This window comes from Drosophila erecta, unplaced genomic scaffold, assembly GCF_003286155.1.
Source record: "Drosophila erecta strain 14021-0224.00,06,07 unplaced genomic scaffold, DereRS2 tig00000000-arrow-pilon, whole genome shotgun sequence".
NCBI classification, from domain to species: Eukaryota; Metazoa; Arthropoda; class Insecta; order Diptera; family Drosophilidae; genus Drosophila; species Drosophila erecta.
In genome coordinates this window covers 16,368,228-16,383,139 of record NW_020825194.1, presented here as the reverse complement: position 1 = coordinate 16,383,139, position 14,912 = coordinate 16,368,228, and the positions used below count along the sequence as shown (strand labels likewise).

The 14,912-nt window shown below is 43.2% G+C and overlaps 3 protein-coding genes across 6 annotated transcripts; 2 read left to right on the top strand and 1 right to left on the bottom strand.

Moving 5' to 3' along the window:
• The first annotated feature begins 549 nt into the window (after nt 1-549).
• On the top strand, nt 550-4,021 carry LOC6553612 (heterogeneous nuclear ribonucleoprotein 87F). The gene is made up of 4 exons (XM_001980205.3): nt 550-775; nt 1,650-2,682; nt 2,743-2,845; nt 3,004-4,021. Exons 1-3 carry the CDS (start codon nt 728-730, stop codon nt 2,838-2,840), a joined length of 1,179 nt encoding a protein of 392 aa, XP_001980241.1. The 5' UTR covers nt 550-727; the 3' UTR covers nt 2,841-2,845; nt 3,004-4,021.
• A 623-nt stretch (nt 4,022-4,644) lies between these two features.
• LOC6553613 (ribonucleoprotein RB97D) lies at nt 4,645-6,681 on the top strand. The gene is made up of 5 exons (XM_001980206.3): nt 4,645-4,984; nt 5,042-5,298; nt 5,401-5,684; nt 5,824-6,516; nt 6,578-6,681. The coding sequence occupies exons 1-5, from the start codon at nt 4,943-4,945 to the stop codon at nt 6,583-6,585; spliced, it is 1,284 nt and encodes a 427-aa protein (XP_001980242.2). The 5' UTR covers nt 4,645-4,942; the 3' UTR covers nt 6,586-6,681.
• Nucleotides 6,682-7,169: 488 nt separating this feature from the next.
• Nucleotides 7,170-14,238, bottom strand: LOC6553614 (ras GTPase-activating protein-binding protein 1). 4 transcript variants are annotated; one of them, XM_026975774.1, is made up of 5 exons: nt 13,946-14,238; nt 13,625-13,789; nt 10,636-12,208; nt 10,116-10,366; nt 7,170-9,997 (listed from the first exon to the last, which is right to left on the bottom strand). In XM_026975774.1, exons 3-5 carry the CDS (start codon nt 12,044-12,046, stop codon nt 9,599-9,601), a joined length of 2,061 nt encoding a protein of 686 aa, XP_026831575.1. In that variant the 5' UTR covers nt 12,047-12,208; nt 13,625-13,789; nt 13,946-14,238; the 3' UTR covers nt 7,170-9,598. The 4 variants fall into 4 exon arrangements, with proteins under 4 accessions (XP_026831575.1, XP_026831574.1, XP_026831576.1 ...); XM_026975773.1 differs by having other exon boundaries at nt 13,967-14,234; XM_026975775.1 differs by lacking the exon at nt 13,625-13,789.
• Between the last annotated feature and the right edge of the window lie 674 nt (nt 14,239-14,912).

Here is a 14,912-nt window from a genome sequence, read left to right as displayed (position 1 = left end):
ATATGTTAGCAAGCACTTATTTTAATAATACTAATATATAATTTTATTTAATAATTTCTTTGTTATGTACATAAATAAATGCAGGTTTGGGTTTTGGATAGATCTATCAATTATCCGTCATACAGGTATTTTTTGTAATATCATTGCAATATAAGCTAGAAAATGATAGCATGTCATAAGGCTTTTGGCCGTACACGGTAGAAATAACTCTTCACATAATAATGAAAAATTTTAAGAGCAGCACAAAAATTCTTAAAGTTTTTTTTTTCAAATCTCGTTATTGCAATATAAGTAAGAAAATGATAGCATTTCATTTTGTTTTTGGTCTAACGCGGTAGAAATAAAGACAAATTTTAAGAGCAGCACATATGTGCTCTATGTACTATTATTTATCTTTTTGATACCATTTTTTTAAAGATACCAATTTAAATAAAATCGTATAAAACAAGTACAAAATAAGAGTTATTTAATGATAAAGATAATTTTAAAACATTTACTGATGAACCCCCTTATTGCAATGCAATTTCGTTCCGATTTTTAGCGGTGCTCAATGTTCTGCCATTTCCTGATTGCCGACATCTGGTCTCACTGCGTATTAATTCCTTTGTGCGTGCTGTACATTTTATTTTTTCGTGCGTTTGCTGTGAAAAAAATAAAACAAACGAGTAATACCTGACGGTGCTTGGACTTTGGAGCTGCTTAAGTGTTAAGAACAAACAATACAAGAATGGCGGATCTGAACGACTCCAACGGAAACTACGACGATGGTGACGAGGTGAGTGGCAAAATGTTCAATTACTTCTTGGCCAGTGCATAGAAAAGTGCAAAATGTCGACGCCGACAATTCTTGCACATGCTATATCATGTGGCTTTAGCGGCTTTTGCCCCGAAAGTAAAGTACGTGGAATTGTGAAGGCCATCGATCCCTGTGTAAACTTGACAAGATACAAGTATATTGACCCCTTCTTGCGAAAAATATATGTAATTGCCGATAAAAAAGTTGCCGGCTGTTTGCCGTAAAAAGAAAACGAAAATTCATGAATACGCGTATGGACACACGCGCATATATGTATGTATATGTATATATACGTATACGGGCTGTCATGGCGGGGCAAATAGAAGAAAAGAAAATGGCGGGCGGCGTTTTCTCGCCAGGTAAATTACTATAATAAACAATGGCCAATCTTATTCGATCTGCGATCTGATAATTTCCCATGTGATTATATCTTTCAACCTCTTATCACCGATAAGATAGCAATATGTAGGCACTTAAGCACATTTCCTTGGGGAAATGTGTGTTTGAATCAAGGATATTTGATCATTTTATTTATATATCTTATAAAAAAAAGCTGCACATACTCGATAATATATTTGAATATTGTTAAACCGGTTTATACTCTCTCTTATCATATCCATTTATTTTTATAGAATCAATGTTATAGGAATTTTTACATTTTCGCACAACATCCAAGAGAAATCAGTTAATTTAAAAACAATACTTGATTTTGATTAGATTAAAATTAGCTAACCACCCGAAAATCAGTTTGAAGTGGTTTCACAAAACGGGGTTATTGGCTAATTCATTTCTAAGGCTCATTTATTTTAGAGAATGTCTACTGACCCTGAATCCATTTCAAATGCACTCACAGATCACCGAGCCAGAGCAGCTGCGCAAACTGTTCATCGGCGGCCTGGACTACCGCACCACGGACGATGGTCTGAAGGCGCACTTCGAGAAATGGGGCAACATCGTGGACGTGGTGGTGATGAAGGATCCCAAGACGAAGCGCTCTCGTGGCTTCGGGTTCATCACGTACTCCCAGTCGTACATGATTGACAACGCGCAGAACGCCAGACCGCACAAGATTGATGGACGCACCGTGGAGCCCAAGAGGGCTGTGCCGCGTCAGGAGATCGATGCCCCGAATGCGGGAGCTACGGTGAAGAAGCTCTTTGTTGGCGGCCTTCGTGACGATCACGATGAGGAGTGCCTGCGCGAGTACTTCAAGGACTTTGGCCAGATCGTGGGTGTGAACATTGTCTCCGACAAGGACACCGGCAAGAAGCGCGGCTTTGCCTTCATTGAGTTCGATGATTACGATCCCGTGGATAAAATTATCCTCCAAAAGAACCACACTATCAAGAACAAGAGCCTGGACGTGAAGAAGGCGATTGCCAAACAGGACATGGATCGCCAGGGCGGTGGTGGTGGCGGAGGAGGTGGCGGTGGCCAGGGCGGACGCGGAGGTCCTCGAGCTGGCGGTCGAGGCGGTCAGGGCGATCGCGGCCAGGGAGGCGGTGGCGGTGGCTGGGGAGGCCAGAGCAGGCAGAACGGTGGTGGCAACTGGGGTGGAGCTGGAGGCGGCGGATTCGGCAACAGCGGCGGTAACTTTGGAGGCGGTCAGGGTAGCGGCTCGGGCAGTTGGAACCAGCAGGGCGGAAGCGGAGGTGGCCCATGGAACAACCAGGGTGGCGGCAACAGCGGCTGGAACGGTGGTGGAGGCGGCGGTGGCTACGGCGGCAACAGCAATGGTAGCTGGGGCGGTAACGGTGGTGGTGGCGGTGGAGGCTTCGGCAACGATTACCAGCAGAGCTACGGCGGTGGTCCACAGCGCAACAACAACTTTGGCAACAACCGTCCAGCTCCTTACAGTCAAGGAGGCAGTGGAGGATTCAACAAGGGTAATTAAGTTATTTTTTTATAATGTAGATAAGCTTTAACCATACAATAATCTTTTACAGGTAACCAGGGTGGAGGTCAAGGCTTTGTCGGCAACAACTACAACTCCGGAGGCGGAGGACAGGGTGGCAACATGGGAGGCGGCAATAGACGTTACTAAACAAGGTAAATATAGAAGAACTGCACCGCAGGTCCTATCCCATCGTATAATCTCGAACGCTCGGATCTTTGGTGGTTATTGGCAGCTAGTTGGTAGCCAAGCAATCAATCTCATTCGGAACGAATCCAAGCTAATGCAAAATTTTCTCCTCTTTCGCAACTAGGTAAACACACATAGAGAGAGAATGTCAGTTCAAGCTAGACGACAAACAGGCAGTCTAGGCAGGCAGATGCAGAGGCACAAGCACATTCACAGGCAGGCAATCAGTAGCAGGTGTGTGTCAGACCAGGCAGACAAGATCAGAACCAAGAAATCCAGATGCAGAACCATAAACCAGGCCGAGTGCAAGTGCAAGCATTCAGTTTGGGTCCGGCCTTAGAACCTGCAGGCCAAAACCAAAAACCACTTGCTAAATGCACCAAGCAAATGATTATGCGTTAAGCAAAACAGCCAAAAGCGAAACGAAACGAATCGGCGCCACTTGTCCACAGTTTGAATGCTGCTATCTCTCTTTTGTAACCATTAATTCGCTGATCAATTCATGTTTAGGATACTAAGAACCCTGAACGCTTAGTTTTAACTATATAAACAAAAACAAACGAAAAGAAAAGAAACAAACAAACCAACAAAATATAAATTAAACAATAATTTTATTGTAAAAAATTTACTACCAACTGAGCGACAACGGATTCTCCTTGAGATCCAGTTGTTGTAAGGGTGTAATAAGGTAGAGTACCCTTCCTTGATATTTATTCATGTCGAAATGGCCCACAGCTAGATGTATTCTCAATTGATTTTATTTTATAGCGAACCAGCGAAATGTAAGAAATCAAATAGTACCATATTTTGTAATCACTTTTTTGTACAACTAAGAACTTTTATATATTTATTCTATGATTTATGGCAAACAAGATCCCAATTCCTGAAAAGCGAATGCCACTAAATTTGTGTACATGCTGCACAGTGGCCGAGAAGTGGTGTCCTAGCAAGCGAAATCCCGATATACATACCAACTCTGTTAGTCCTTAAGAAGTAGATGCTACGCTAAGCCAGACGAAAAAGAAATCGCTAAACAAATATCACAAACATTCTGTAATTAGTTCGTTACGATTGAAACGAAAGCGACGAGATACAAGCTAAATAAAATCCTAACCAATGTTACCTACCCACCCAAACCGAAACGAAATGATCACAGGAGCAATAACCTAGCAAAAAGGAGCAGCAGATGCAGCACAATCCGGGGTTCCGATCCATCCCAGATCGGCAGGGTAGCGAGCAGGGCTAATTACCGTCATTAGAGACCCCCACCTAACTCCCGGGCAAACCGCGTACTAATGCACTGCCTATTTCTTTGCAAGACTGGCCGGGCTACGGACGGATGATCCCTCCCGGGCCGGATACGAAATCTGCGCTGCTCCACGCACCGGTTCGTTTCTCGAAAAAAAGGAGATAGCGAGATCATCTCCCCCAGGTATATGTTCATGGTTTTAGGCGGCACAGCGGTGGCCCGGACTCGATTTGGACTTTGTTTGGTGGCTCCATTCTGGCTAACTTGCTTGGTATGCGGAGGTAAGTGAAGGTAACAACTCGGTATTTTACTAACGCCTCATTTGTTTCTGAAATTCTCAATAAAGAACCACTTTCATTAGCAAGAACATACGCTGTATTTCATTATCGGGAGGGATATTCATCACTTATGTGTGAAATTGGCAATCGGACGAAGAGAGGAAAATCTTTGGAATATGCCCAATTTTTCAATGAGCCGAGCTTGCTGGTTGGTAAATGGAACGTATTAAGGAGCATATGGATCAAAATCTGAAATGTACATATGTATATGTACATCTATCTGGAATGTTTGCGACATCCAATAGGGTTACAATCAAAGGATTCAAAGAAAGAATCACAACCCTATCGATTTTTAGCCCTATTTGTATCAAATAATGCTGAATCATCTATAAGTGGCAACAATGATTATGGACCTCTATCGATAGTCCATAACTAGGTGACTGACGTTTGGAATTTTTTGCTTGTCATTTAAACTGTGGTCGGCTTCCGTTTTGTGCTGTAAATCGGACTGTTTTAATTGGGACACCTTTTGAAAAATGGATGCGGATAACTGTGCCACGTCTGCGTGCCTCGGCGATGTAAGATCATAATCAACATGTTCATAGATAGATTTCAACAAAAGTATTTGTACGCAGTGCAAAGCTGACAGAAAGACGGCCATTAAGGACGATGGCGACGAGCACTTGCGCAAGATCTTCGTTGGGGGACTATCCACTCAGACTACTATGGATACGCTGCGCGAATTCTTCAGTCAGTTCGGTAGCGTGGCCGATGCGGTGGTCATGCGGGATCCGATTACCAACCATTCAAGGGGCTTCGGGTTTGTCACTTATGTGGATCCAAAATCCATCGAAATTGTCCAAAGGGCCCGTCCCCACACCATTGATAATAAGTGAGTGCCTCAATATTTTGTTACCCTATTTCCAATCAAATATTTCACGTTTCATTTAATTTGTATTCATTGAAAAATTCAAATCTTTCTATTTTTATTCAGAGCTGTGGAGACCAAGCCCGCTCTGCCGCGCCACGAGTTCAACAGGGGTGGTGGCGTTGGTTCCATTCTGGGAGGTTGTGGCGTTGGAGCCGGATTCGTTAAATCGAACAAGATCTTTATTGGCGGTCTAAAGGACTTTCACGACGAGAAAACCGTACGCGAATACTTTTCGCAGTTTGGCGCAGTCGCCACCATGGAATTGTTCATGGACAAGGACACCGGGCGTAAACGAGGATTTGGCTTCCTGGAGTTCCAGGATCCATCAAGTACCGAGAAGGCATTGGGTGAGTTTTCATGTTCCTCATTTATTGAAAACTTAATTTGGATTTATTTAACTATTTGAGTATCTTTAAGATTGCTGGAGTAGTCTTATGCTCTTATGATAAAATTGTTGAAGTCTTACATTGATTGCTTGATTTTCAGCCCAGGGCAAGCACTCGATCCTTCAGACCTTGGTGGAGGTGAAGAGGTCCACCCAGAAGCCCCATCCCGGCAAGCGTCTGCGTTTCCCCGTTTCCAGCTCGATCCGGGCCGGCTACATTCCGCCCCAGCCGCCCACTTTGGATAGCTACAACTACAACAACGCCAACTACAATCCCTACCTGGCCCAGTCCGTCCTGCCGCCATCAGCCTTCACTCACGGCTGGGCCCACTATGTGACTCCGGTGGCACCCAAGCCCACACCCGGACAGTTCATGACCCCGTTGCAGTCACAGCCGATGCCCCCGTTTGCCGGACACGTTCCGGATATGTGGTCCACCTATCCAAAGCCCGGCACCTACGCTGCCCAGGAGTGGACTCCCAGCAAAGTGGTCGAATGGCCACCGAAGGCTGGGCACAAACATGCCCAGACATCGACCAGCGATCGTCCCAAGACAGACTTCAAGGTCGTCCAACCGACTTCTTTGAATGACAAGCTGGATCTGGGCGCCCGTGGCGATGCGGATGGCACATCGGGAGTTGGCATGGGAATGGGTTTGCGTGGTGGTGCTGCAGTGGGAGTGGGAGCAATCAAGAAGTGGCCCACCGAGGACTTCAAGATCTTTAAGCCCGCTCAGCCGCCCACCAACGGCGTGATTCCAAAAATCGCCAATGGAGCTTCACCACCAGCCTACGGTAAGTTTTTAAATTTAAATGTACAATAATCTAGAAGATTCTAAAATTCCTTGGTGTTAAGGTGTCTAAGTGACCGGCAATGGAAGGAGTGATCCCCCAACTTACCGCTCAAGTTTTAGTTCAAGATCATAACGAATAATAAAGCACGCGTGATTTTTTGAGACTTAAAATCGTAAACTCTTGTTCTTTATTTATACTATTTCTGTTGGATTTTTTGTTTTCATTTAAAGTATTGCATGAGGGAATTGATTTTGCGTAAATGTTTTATATCTGAAACGCTATAAAACGCACCACTGAATTATGACTGGAATTTCGGAATTGGGGAGTGGACATATTTCTTCGACTGGCTTGTGATTGATTAAAGTTATGCAAATTGCTTTCGATTGCTCAGCTTTGTGCGCATCAATTTCACTTAAATGCTGAATGCTCGGCTATTCAGTTGTTTCAACACAAAGGCAATGGGAATCGGATTCAGTCGCAAGATAAGTAAGTCGCCTTGATATTTTTCCTTTTAGATTTCTAATCTACGAGTTATTGGTGTTGTTCTTTTCAGGAGTTACCGCATTTACCAGAAAAGGAAATACGAACCGATCCAAAACAAAGAAATGTGTCTTTTTGAAAAAAACTTGAGCGTAAATAAAACAAATCATAAGTTTTCTGGTAAACACGCTGAATCTTTGTGGTTGTTTTTATTATTATAGTTATTTTGTAGTTGTATACATATAAATTAAATTATAATTAAGTGTTTCCCTCCTTGTTTCTATACTCTTTACAAACTGCAGTATTGTGATTTCATCGGTTTACTTAGAAATGAGCATGAACTCTAATTGTTTGTTATCATTATACTCTTACATCGATTTAGTTAGTACCTCTGATTTGTATTGTATGGTTTGATGCTGTTTATATGTTCTTTCTTATAATGTTCTTGGTGTCCACGTAGCACTTTAAGCACTGATCGTTGAGCTAAGATTTGAACACTAACACTTTCGTTTTACAAAAAATGCACTAAAATTGCTTTAGACCCTGTTCACAGTGCTAGAAATGCGTGGTGTATTTGTGTGTCTGCATTAGAAATAGGTGTGGAAATTGTGATTGTAATTGATTTAGCAATTGATTCTCTAAAGCAGGCGTCGAACAACAAAAACAAATGATATGTTTCCAACGAATCAAAAGTCCTTAAGCTTTAACAAAACAAGAATAACTTAGGCAATTATATTTGGACGCCTGCGACAAAACTCAAATGATGCTCACACGAATTTAAATGTTTCCCGTTTTCCTCTTCGCTTTGCTGCTTCATTTTTTATTTGCAGCAGCAGTTATATAAATATATATGTATATTTAGATTTCTGGTAAGTCTAAAAGTTAACATTAAATTATATGAGTTTTTGTTTTGTTTATATATATATTTTTGTATATATTTGTTGTTACATGTTTTGCTTGTTTTACCTTGAGAAAAATGTTAGTAGCTTGTGTTTCGTCCCCCAACTATTCATTATAATAGGTTTTTGTGTGTTTATATGCTTCTTATCTTCTCATCTTCCCATTTCGTTTTCTTTTTTTTTGGGCTTTTGTTGATTTTATTTAAAAAATATGTACTAAATTTTAGTTCACAACTGCGTTGGAAACACCAAATCGTTTAAGTTGCTTGACTTAGTTTGGTTTACGACCTTGAACTCATTACACAGAACGAATGAAAAAAAAAAGCGAAAACACTGTCCATCTATCCGTTCCTCATCACCGATTCCATCGACCACGCCCCGCCTGCGGCGCCGGCACCGCATTTGCCATCACACGCTCTCATCTCAACAATCATTCGATCCCAACCGATTCGAACCGAACCGATTCGATACGATCCGAACCGATACGATACGATACCTATATAGACTAGCTAGTTAAATGTGTCAGTGGCTGCAAATTAGATTTAAGTAGCAAAAGGTTTACAGGCTCTAAAATGCGGCGGACTTTCTGGGGCGCTAAACGTCGACGTTGATGTGTGTTTGTGTTTTTCCTCGCTTTTCCTTCTTGCGGCTTGGTGCTGAATTGATTTTCCTTTCATTTTCAATGTTTTTTAAGAGGTTTGGGTTCCTGTGTGCTTTTTATCGTGTTCTTATTTGCTTGTTTTTAACCGCGCCTTACATATTTCTCGTGTTTACATTCCATTTTTTTTTTGTTTAGTTTTTAAATTAATTGTTTTTTCAAGTCTTTCTTTTGCTCTTTTTTATTGCATTTTACAAAGGTTTTTCATTTTTTTGTTTGTTTTTTTTTCGGTTTATATCTTTTTAGCTAAGTTGGTAAGGTTTTCCTTTTTAGCTTAAGTAATGGGGATATTCAATGAATGAAACAAAAATGTGTTGCATTGCTCCTTTCCTTCCTTTTAAACCAATTTCTCTCAACTTGCGTACTTAAGATAGATTTAGTTGAAGGTTATTTGCCAAACAAAAGCTGAAACTAAAGTTTACATTTATGCTAAAATGGGTGAGTGAGTGCATCTTGCGTTTGTTTGTGTGTGTTGTGTGCGATCTTGTGGTTTCGATGAGTGTGTTGTGGGTGGTGTGGTTGGTTGAGACTTAAACATAATACACGTGTTTCAAGGTGAAATTGATTCCGTGAGGGGTGGTGGGTGGTAGAGAGTAGCAGTTGCCGAGCTGAAGCTATCATACTTTTTGTTTTTGGATTCACAACGAAGATTTGCACAGAATTTCGGTATATTTTGGCACGAACTGGCTGGAAAAAGCGAGCCTAACGCAATTAAACTAAGAAGAGACTCAAGACCGTTGAAGTAACTCTTTTCATTCTATCTTTAGATTCATTCTTTTTTTGTAGCTCGACGCCCCGAGTTGCGCTCAGGAACATTTAAAGGACAGTTGACGGTTTCAGTTGCTCCAACTACTTAATGTTAGTGTGATTTGCGTGTCTTTGTGTGTTTAATTGCATGAGATGTTCTTGAATGTAATTGATTGATTGCATTGTGGAAGAAGTCGATGTTTTTTAACGTTGGGTTGTTGCTGCTGTTGTTGTTGTAGTCGCTACTGCTGCTGCTCATTTGTTGATGCTTTTGCTGATGTCGTGCTGGGAAATTCCCTTAGCGACGTCCGTAGTTACCACCACCACTCTGTCCATTGCCGGCACCGCGCAGCGGTCCGTTGGACTGGTTGTTGCCCCCGCTGGTGCGGTTATCCTGGCGCTGTCCAAATCCACCGCCGCCTCCTAGGCGTGGAGCACCGTTTCCTCCACCGCCACCACCTCCCTGGCGCAGATTGTTGCCTCCGGCATTGTTACGCATCATGCCACCTCCGCTACCATTGTTGTTGCCCATCGGACGCGACTGCGGACCGTTGTTGCCACCCAAACGACTCATGTTGTTGTTCAGGTTGTTGCCACCGATCGGCTGCCGCGGCACCATGTCGTTGCGGACACGCGGCTTCTTCTCCTCCACATTCAACTTCTGGCCATCGGGTGAGTTCTCCGGGAAGTACAGGGGCTATGAAATGGAAAGAATATGCTTAGATCAACTATTAACAACAGTATAAGTAAGGCGTTAATCTCTCGGTTTGCACTTTGCATTATCAATAATTAAATCTAGTTTGTGCCGAACTTACGCAGTTGGCCAAGCACTTTTGCACAGCCTCTGGATCGTCGTAGGTAATGAATCCATAGTTCAGCGGACTGCGCATGCCTGGTGGCACCTTGTTGCCAGCCTTGGACAAGATGCGCAGCTCGAGGACATTTCCGAAACGTGAGAAGATTTCGCGCAGATCATCCTCGCTGGCGTGATGTGGTATATTGCCCAAGAACAACTGCTGGTTGTCACCGAATTGCTGCGTGTTGCTCGAGCGACGCTGCTCAAAGTCTGTGAAATATGAAGAATAATTTGTTAGTCAAATAACTCTATGTTGCTTATCATATAAACCAACATTAAGTTGGAATAGTTATCTAATAAGACAATAAACCAACAAAATGACTCATTACCTATCAAAGAACTGAACGAAAAACCTAAAGAAAACTAAATAAGTATTTCTTAGAGAACACTGTTTTCACATGATATTTAAGGGTTTTTACTCTGAAGCCGAATATAGGGGAATGACCTCGTTTAATTTAAGGGTGGATTGAAGAACTTACCACCCTTGTTGTTACGGATCGAGTTGTTTCGCTGCGGCAGCGGACCACCGTTGTCCAGTCGCGAGTTGCCATTGCTGTTGTTGTAGGACGAAGCGGTGGTGGAGTAGCTAACCTGACTGCCATTGCCGCCACCCGCGGATGCCGAGGAAGAGTTATAGGTGTTGCTGCTGATGGACTGCTGCTGTTGCTGCTGCTGCTGAAGTTGCTGCTGCTGCTGCAGGGCGGCGTTCACAAAGCCGCTGGGCGAGGAGGACGTGGACTTGAAGAGATTCGCGTACGTCTTGGGCTCGTTCTGCTGCTGCTTGGCGGCCTCGTACTTCTCCTGCTGCTGCTGCTCGTGAATGGTCTTGAAATCCTCGACGGGCGTGGGTGGCTTCTGCTGCCTTGGTGCCACCTCAACTTCCTCGGGTTCCACCAGCGGTTGTTGCTGCTGTTGCAGAGGCTGCTGCTGGATAGGTTGCTGCTGCTGCTGCGGGGGCAGCTGTGCCGGTGGCTGCTGCTGGATGAGCTGCGGTGCCACCAGTGGCGACTGCTGGAAGCCCGCGCTTGGCACTGGGACAATGGGCAACACAGGCGTGCCGGTCGGCTGCTGCTGTTGCAGCAGGGGAGACACGCTGGGTGGGACCAGCACCTGCTGCTGCTGCAGCTCCTCGTGCGAGACCACTCCATTCTGGATGGGCTGTGGCGCCGGAACGGTGAACTGCGCGGGCAGTGGAACCGCCGCTGCCTGCGGAGCTGGCGGCAAAACGGCGACAGGACGTCCGGCGGCAGCACCCGCGGGCAATGGGTAGAAGATTTGCTGTGGGGCAGCCCCACCGGTCGCTACAGGAGCCACCTGCTGGGGCACCACGACCTGAGCCTGCGGCTGCGGAGGAGCCTGCTGTTGCTGCGGCTGCTGGGCAACTACGTCGCCTGCCACCTGCACAGCTTGATCCACAGTGCCGCCGACCACCTGCACGTCGTGCTCCTCATCGTTCTCCGATCGAGACTCGCCGTCCTGCTCGTTCTCGATGTACAGATCCTGATAGCGGAAGATGTCGTTGTGCACGTAGTACTTCTTCGGCGATTGAGCGGCCAGGACGAACGTCTGGGTGAAGCGCCGCATCGGCTGCCCATCATTGGATAGCTCCCCGGTGACCTGAACGACCACACCGTTGCCCAACGTGGCCTGAGCATCAACCTGGCTGATCTTCGCGTGGCAATCGTTGAAGTTCAGCTGCTGGATCCGGTTGTGGATCTCGCGCTGGCCGACCACCAGCTTGGACTCTCCATGGATGTACGACGAGTTGTGGTTATAGAAGCGGTGCAAGTGCTTGGGCGCCTTGTTCAGCAGCGTGTAGTATTGGCGGACAAACTCGAGTCCCACCGACTGCGGCGAAGGCTGCTGCGATTGGGTCGCATCCATGACCATAGCTGGCGTTTGATTCTTCCTCTTTGAACTACGGACTCCTCGACTCGGATTCTTTGTCTACGCTTCCAATTTCTGTTTTCCTTCTAGCTGTTGGTTGGCACTCTCGACACGGTGGCTGATCGCTGTCGATTGTTTGAACTCGAGAGTGTGGGATTTGAACGTCTGCGAAATAGTGCAAAAAATATACGCGCACTTTGATATTAATGTATTAAAATACAGAAGATCTTTCTGGTTTTTGAACTACAAAAGTTAGCAATAGTCCTAGACGGCAGTGTTGATTTCTCAATCTGATCATTTGAAATCTAAGGAAGCGGTTACTCTGTTATTTACAATCTCAAAAAGCTATTTTAAATAACTTAACACAAATTGTTCAACAAAATTGTTTTAGATAGTGATTACACCGTTGCGTTATCAGTTAATTTCATCGCGTGCACATTTAATTTCAAAAAATTTAGATTTATTAAGAGAGAGGTAGCTAAGTATAAGAAACTTAAAATCTAATCTAATCCGATTTATAGATGGTCCTTGCTGACAATTAGCCCTGAATGTTTATCAGAATTCAACTATTTTCTTTTACATGAATTTGTACACTCTTCCGACCACTAAAATGTTGACCCCTGCTGTGCTCTCCAATAAGGATCTAGTGTTTCACTTAGTCATAATGATGAGGGGTAGGAGGAGGGGGAAGTTGTGTCCCCCCAAAAGGGAGCTCATTTTACCGCAGTGCATATAAAAAAGACGCAGCGCGCTGCAATTTGACCCACTTTTGTGGCCCACACACATTTGCACATGCGAAAAAGGGGAAATTTGGTGTAGTGCAGCTGTCAGGCAAAATTCCATTTCGCTTGCCGTCGCAGGACATTTAACCCTGTACATGCTCCAAGATTTATACCCGCGATCCTGACTGAGTGAGCTTAGCACGTGGGTGTGTATGTGCGAGTAAATGACCTCATACAATTGGGCAAAAAAAAAAAAGAAGCCGCCGAGCGGGGAGCATGAATTAAATTGAGGTTATGTTCGGGTCTCAAGGTTGTGGCGCCGCATTCAATGAACTCCAGCTTAGAAAAAATATAACATTTTTGCCTTACAGTACGACTTTAACTAACTTTCGAAGTTGTAAGGATATAACATAGTTTGCAGGTGTCCTTTGCCCCATTTTAGTAATCAACATTTGCCGATAAAACAAATAATGCACAAAGAGTTGCGGCACACACACACGCATATGCACACTTATTGGGTTATGAACGCGCCACTCTCTCACGTTCTCTTTTTCCCTCTCTATTTCTGCTTGCGAACCGCGTGTGTAGGAAGAACAAAGAAAGCTATAGTTGAAGAGCAGCATTTAAACAAAAATTTACAAAAACAACATTTTTCGTACATTTTTAGGTTATGCGCAAGCGATAATGAAAAAAAGCCGCTAAAATGGTAAAAAGAATTGGAGCCCTGGGGCAAAAAAAATTAAAATTAAACGCCCACAAAACATTTTGTATGCCGTTTTTTCGTAGTATGCGCCACCCCAATGAAAATGGAAAATGCTAGTTTTTCTAGACCGCGCACACGAGGCCGCCGCCGGCTCACCTTTTTCTTTTTTTTTTAAATCTCCTCTTTTTTCTTTTTCCTTTTTGTAATGCACAGTATGTATTGCTTTTGGGTTGAAGTTTGCCAAAGAATCGGCACTTTTCGTAGCACTTTTCTTTGTTATCTTCCTGCGGGGGCGGGGAGAGTTGGATTTTTAGTGGAGCGCTGAAATAATGCGGTTTTTTTTATTGGGTTTACTAAACGATGGTCGAAACGTATAAAATGCAATACAAAATTGCTGGCTGCACACAAAACACACAGGCACGCACACCAATGCACTCTCTCACACACACTTGTCTAGTTTGTTGCAATTTTTTTTACTTTTTCTTGAGAATAACTAACTTGGCAATTCTTGAAGTGCTTTTTTGTTATTTTCCGATGTTTGGCGATCACAGTTGTTGTTGAATTAAGTTACGATGCATAGGTTGTGGCTTTTGTGTAGAAAATAATCGCAAACGCAATGAAATTGGACAAATGTGTTGAATCGAGAAGAGAACCGACGTTCGTTCCTCTTTTCCTCTTTTTTGACTCTGCACCGTTTAATTCTTGGATTCGCGTGTGTTGGTGTGTGATGGCGGCTTTTTTAAAGGTGTGTGCACACTTTTTTTTGGGGGTGGAGAATCTGGTATTTTCGATCGAATGTTTTTATCAACATTGGTTGGCGCGTAGTTTTGCTTTTAAATACATAGATTCCTAAAATGTTTTTTTTTTTAATTTCGTTATTTTCAGTATATGGAGTTGAAACTGAATTATTTGAACAAAACATTTAGCTTATCAAATAGACCAAGACTTTTAAAGATAAGTTGTGTATCCGGAAGAAAAACATATAAAACTTAAAAACATATAAAATTAAATGAATTAAATTTAAGAAAAGAACATTAAAATGCAAATTTATAAGAGTTCAATGTTATTGATTGTGTTTCCTGTGTTTCTAGCTCATAGTGGTTACTTTTAATACTGTTGTTTTAATTTAATTTAATCATTAAAAAACTCAATATATATATATATTATATTATTGTTATATTATAATTATATATATATTATATATTAATACAGTTGTACAATAAAATAAAACGTGCTTACACATATCTTATTTATTGTGTAAACTGGGCCCTAATATATTTTTGGTAACTTTTCAGTATTTCATCATTTTCCATTTTATAGGTGTGTGTACATTGCATAAATCAGGGTTGCCATACTGCAGACAGGCAGGTCACGCGCCGAAAAAACTCCTTTTAATGTCTGATTTGGGGTGGTATAGTACTGAAAAACCCCAACATAATACCTT

What these genes read in the sequence shown, in the direction of transcription:
- LOC6553614 (XM_026975774.1), bottom strand. Translation starts at nt 12,046, where the DNA reads ATGGTCATGGATGCGACCCAATCGCAGCAGCCTTCGCCGCAGTCGGTG. An exon ending in GATCCGTAACAACAAGGGTG is followed by an intron (nt 10,367 to 10,635) that starts GTAAGTTCTTCA and finishes CATATTTCACAG; the next exon opens with ACTTTGAGCAGCGTCGCTCG. An exon ending in AAAAGTGCTTGGCCAACTGC is followed by an intron (nt 9,998 to 10,115) that starts GTAAGTTCGGCA and finishes TCCATTTCATAG; the next exon opens with CCCCTGTACTTCCCGGAGAA.
- LOC6553613 (XM_001980206.3), top strand. Translation starts at nt 4,943, where the DNA reads ATGGATGCGGATAACTGTGCCACGTCTGCGTGCCTCGGCGAT. An exon ending in CGTCTGCGTGCCTCGGCGAT is followed by an intron (nt 4,985 to 5,041) that starts GTAAGATCATAA and finishes ATTTGTACGCAG; the next exon opens with TGCAAAGCTGACAGAAAGAC. An exon ending in CCCCACACCATTGATAATAA is followed by an intron (nt 5,299 to 5,400) that starts GTGAGTGCCTCA and finishes ATTTTTATTCAG; the next exon opens with AGCTGTGGAGACCAAGCCCG.
- LOC6553612 (XM_001980205.3), top strand. Translation starts at nt 728, where the DNA reads ATGGCGGATCTGAACGACTCCAACGGAAACTACGACGATGGTGACGAG. An exon ending in ACTACGACGATGGTGACGAG is followed by an intron (nt 776 to 1,649) that starts GTGAGTGGCAAA and finishes ATGCACTCACAG; the next exon opens with ATCACCGAGCCAGAGCAGCT. An exon ending in CAGTGGAGGATTCAACAAGG is followed by an intron (nt 2,683 to 2,742) that starts GTAATTAAGTTA and finishes AATCTTTTACAG; the next exon opens with GTAACCAGGGTGGAGGTCAA.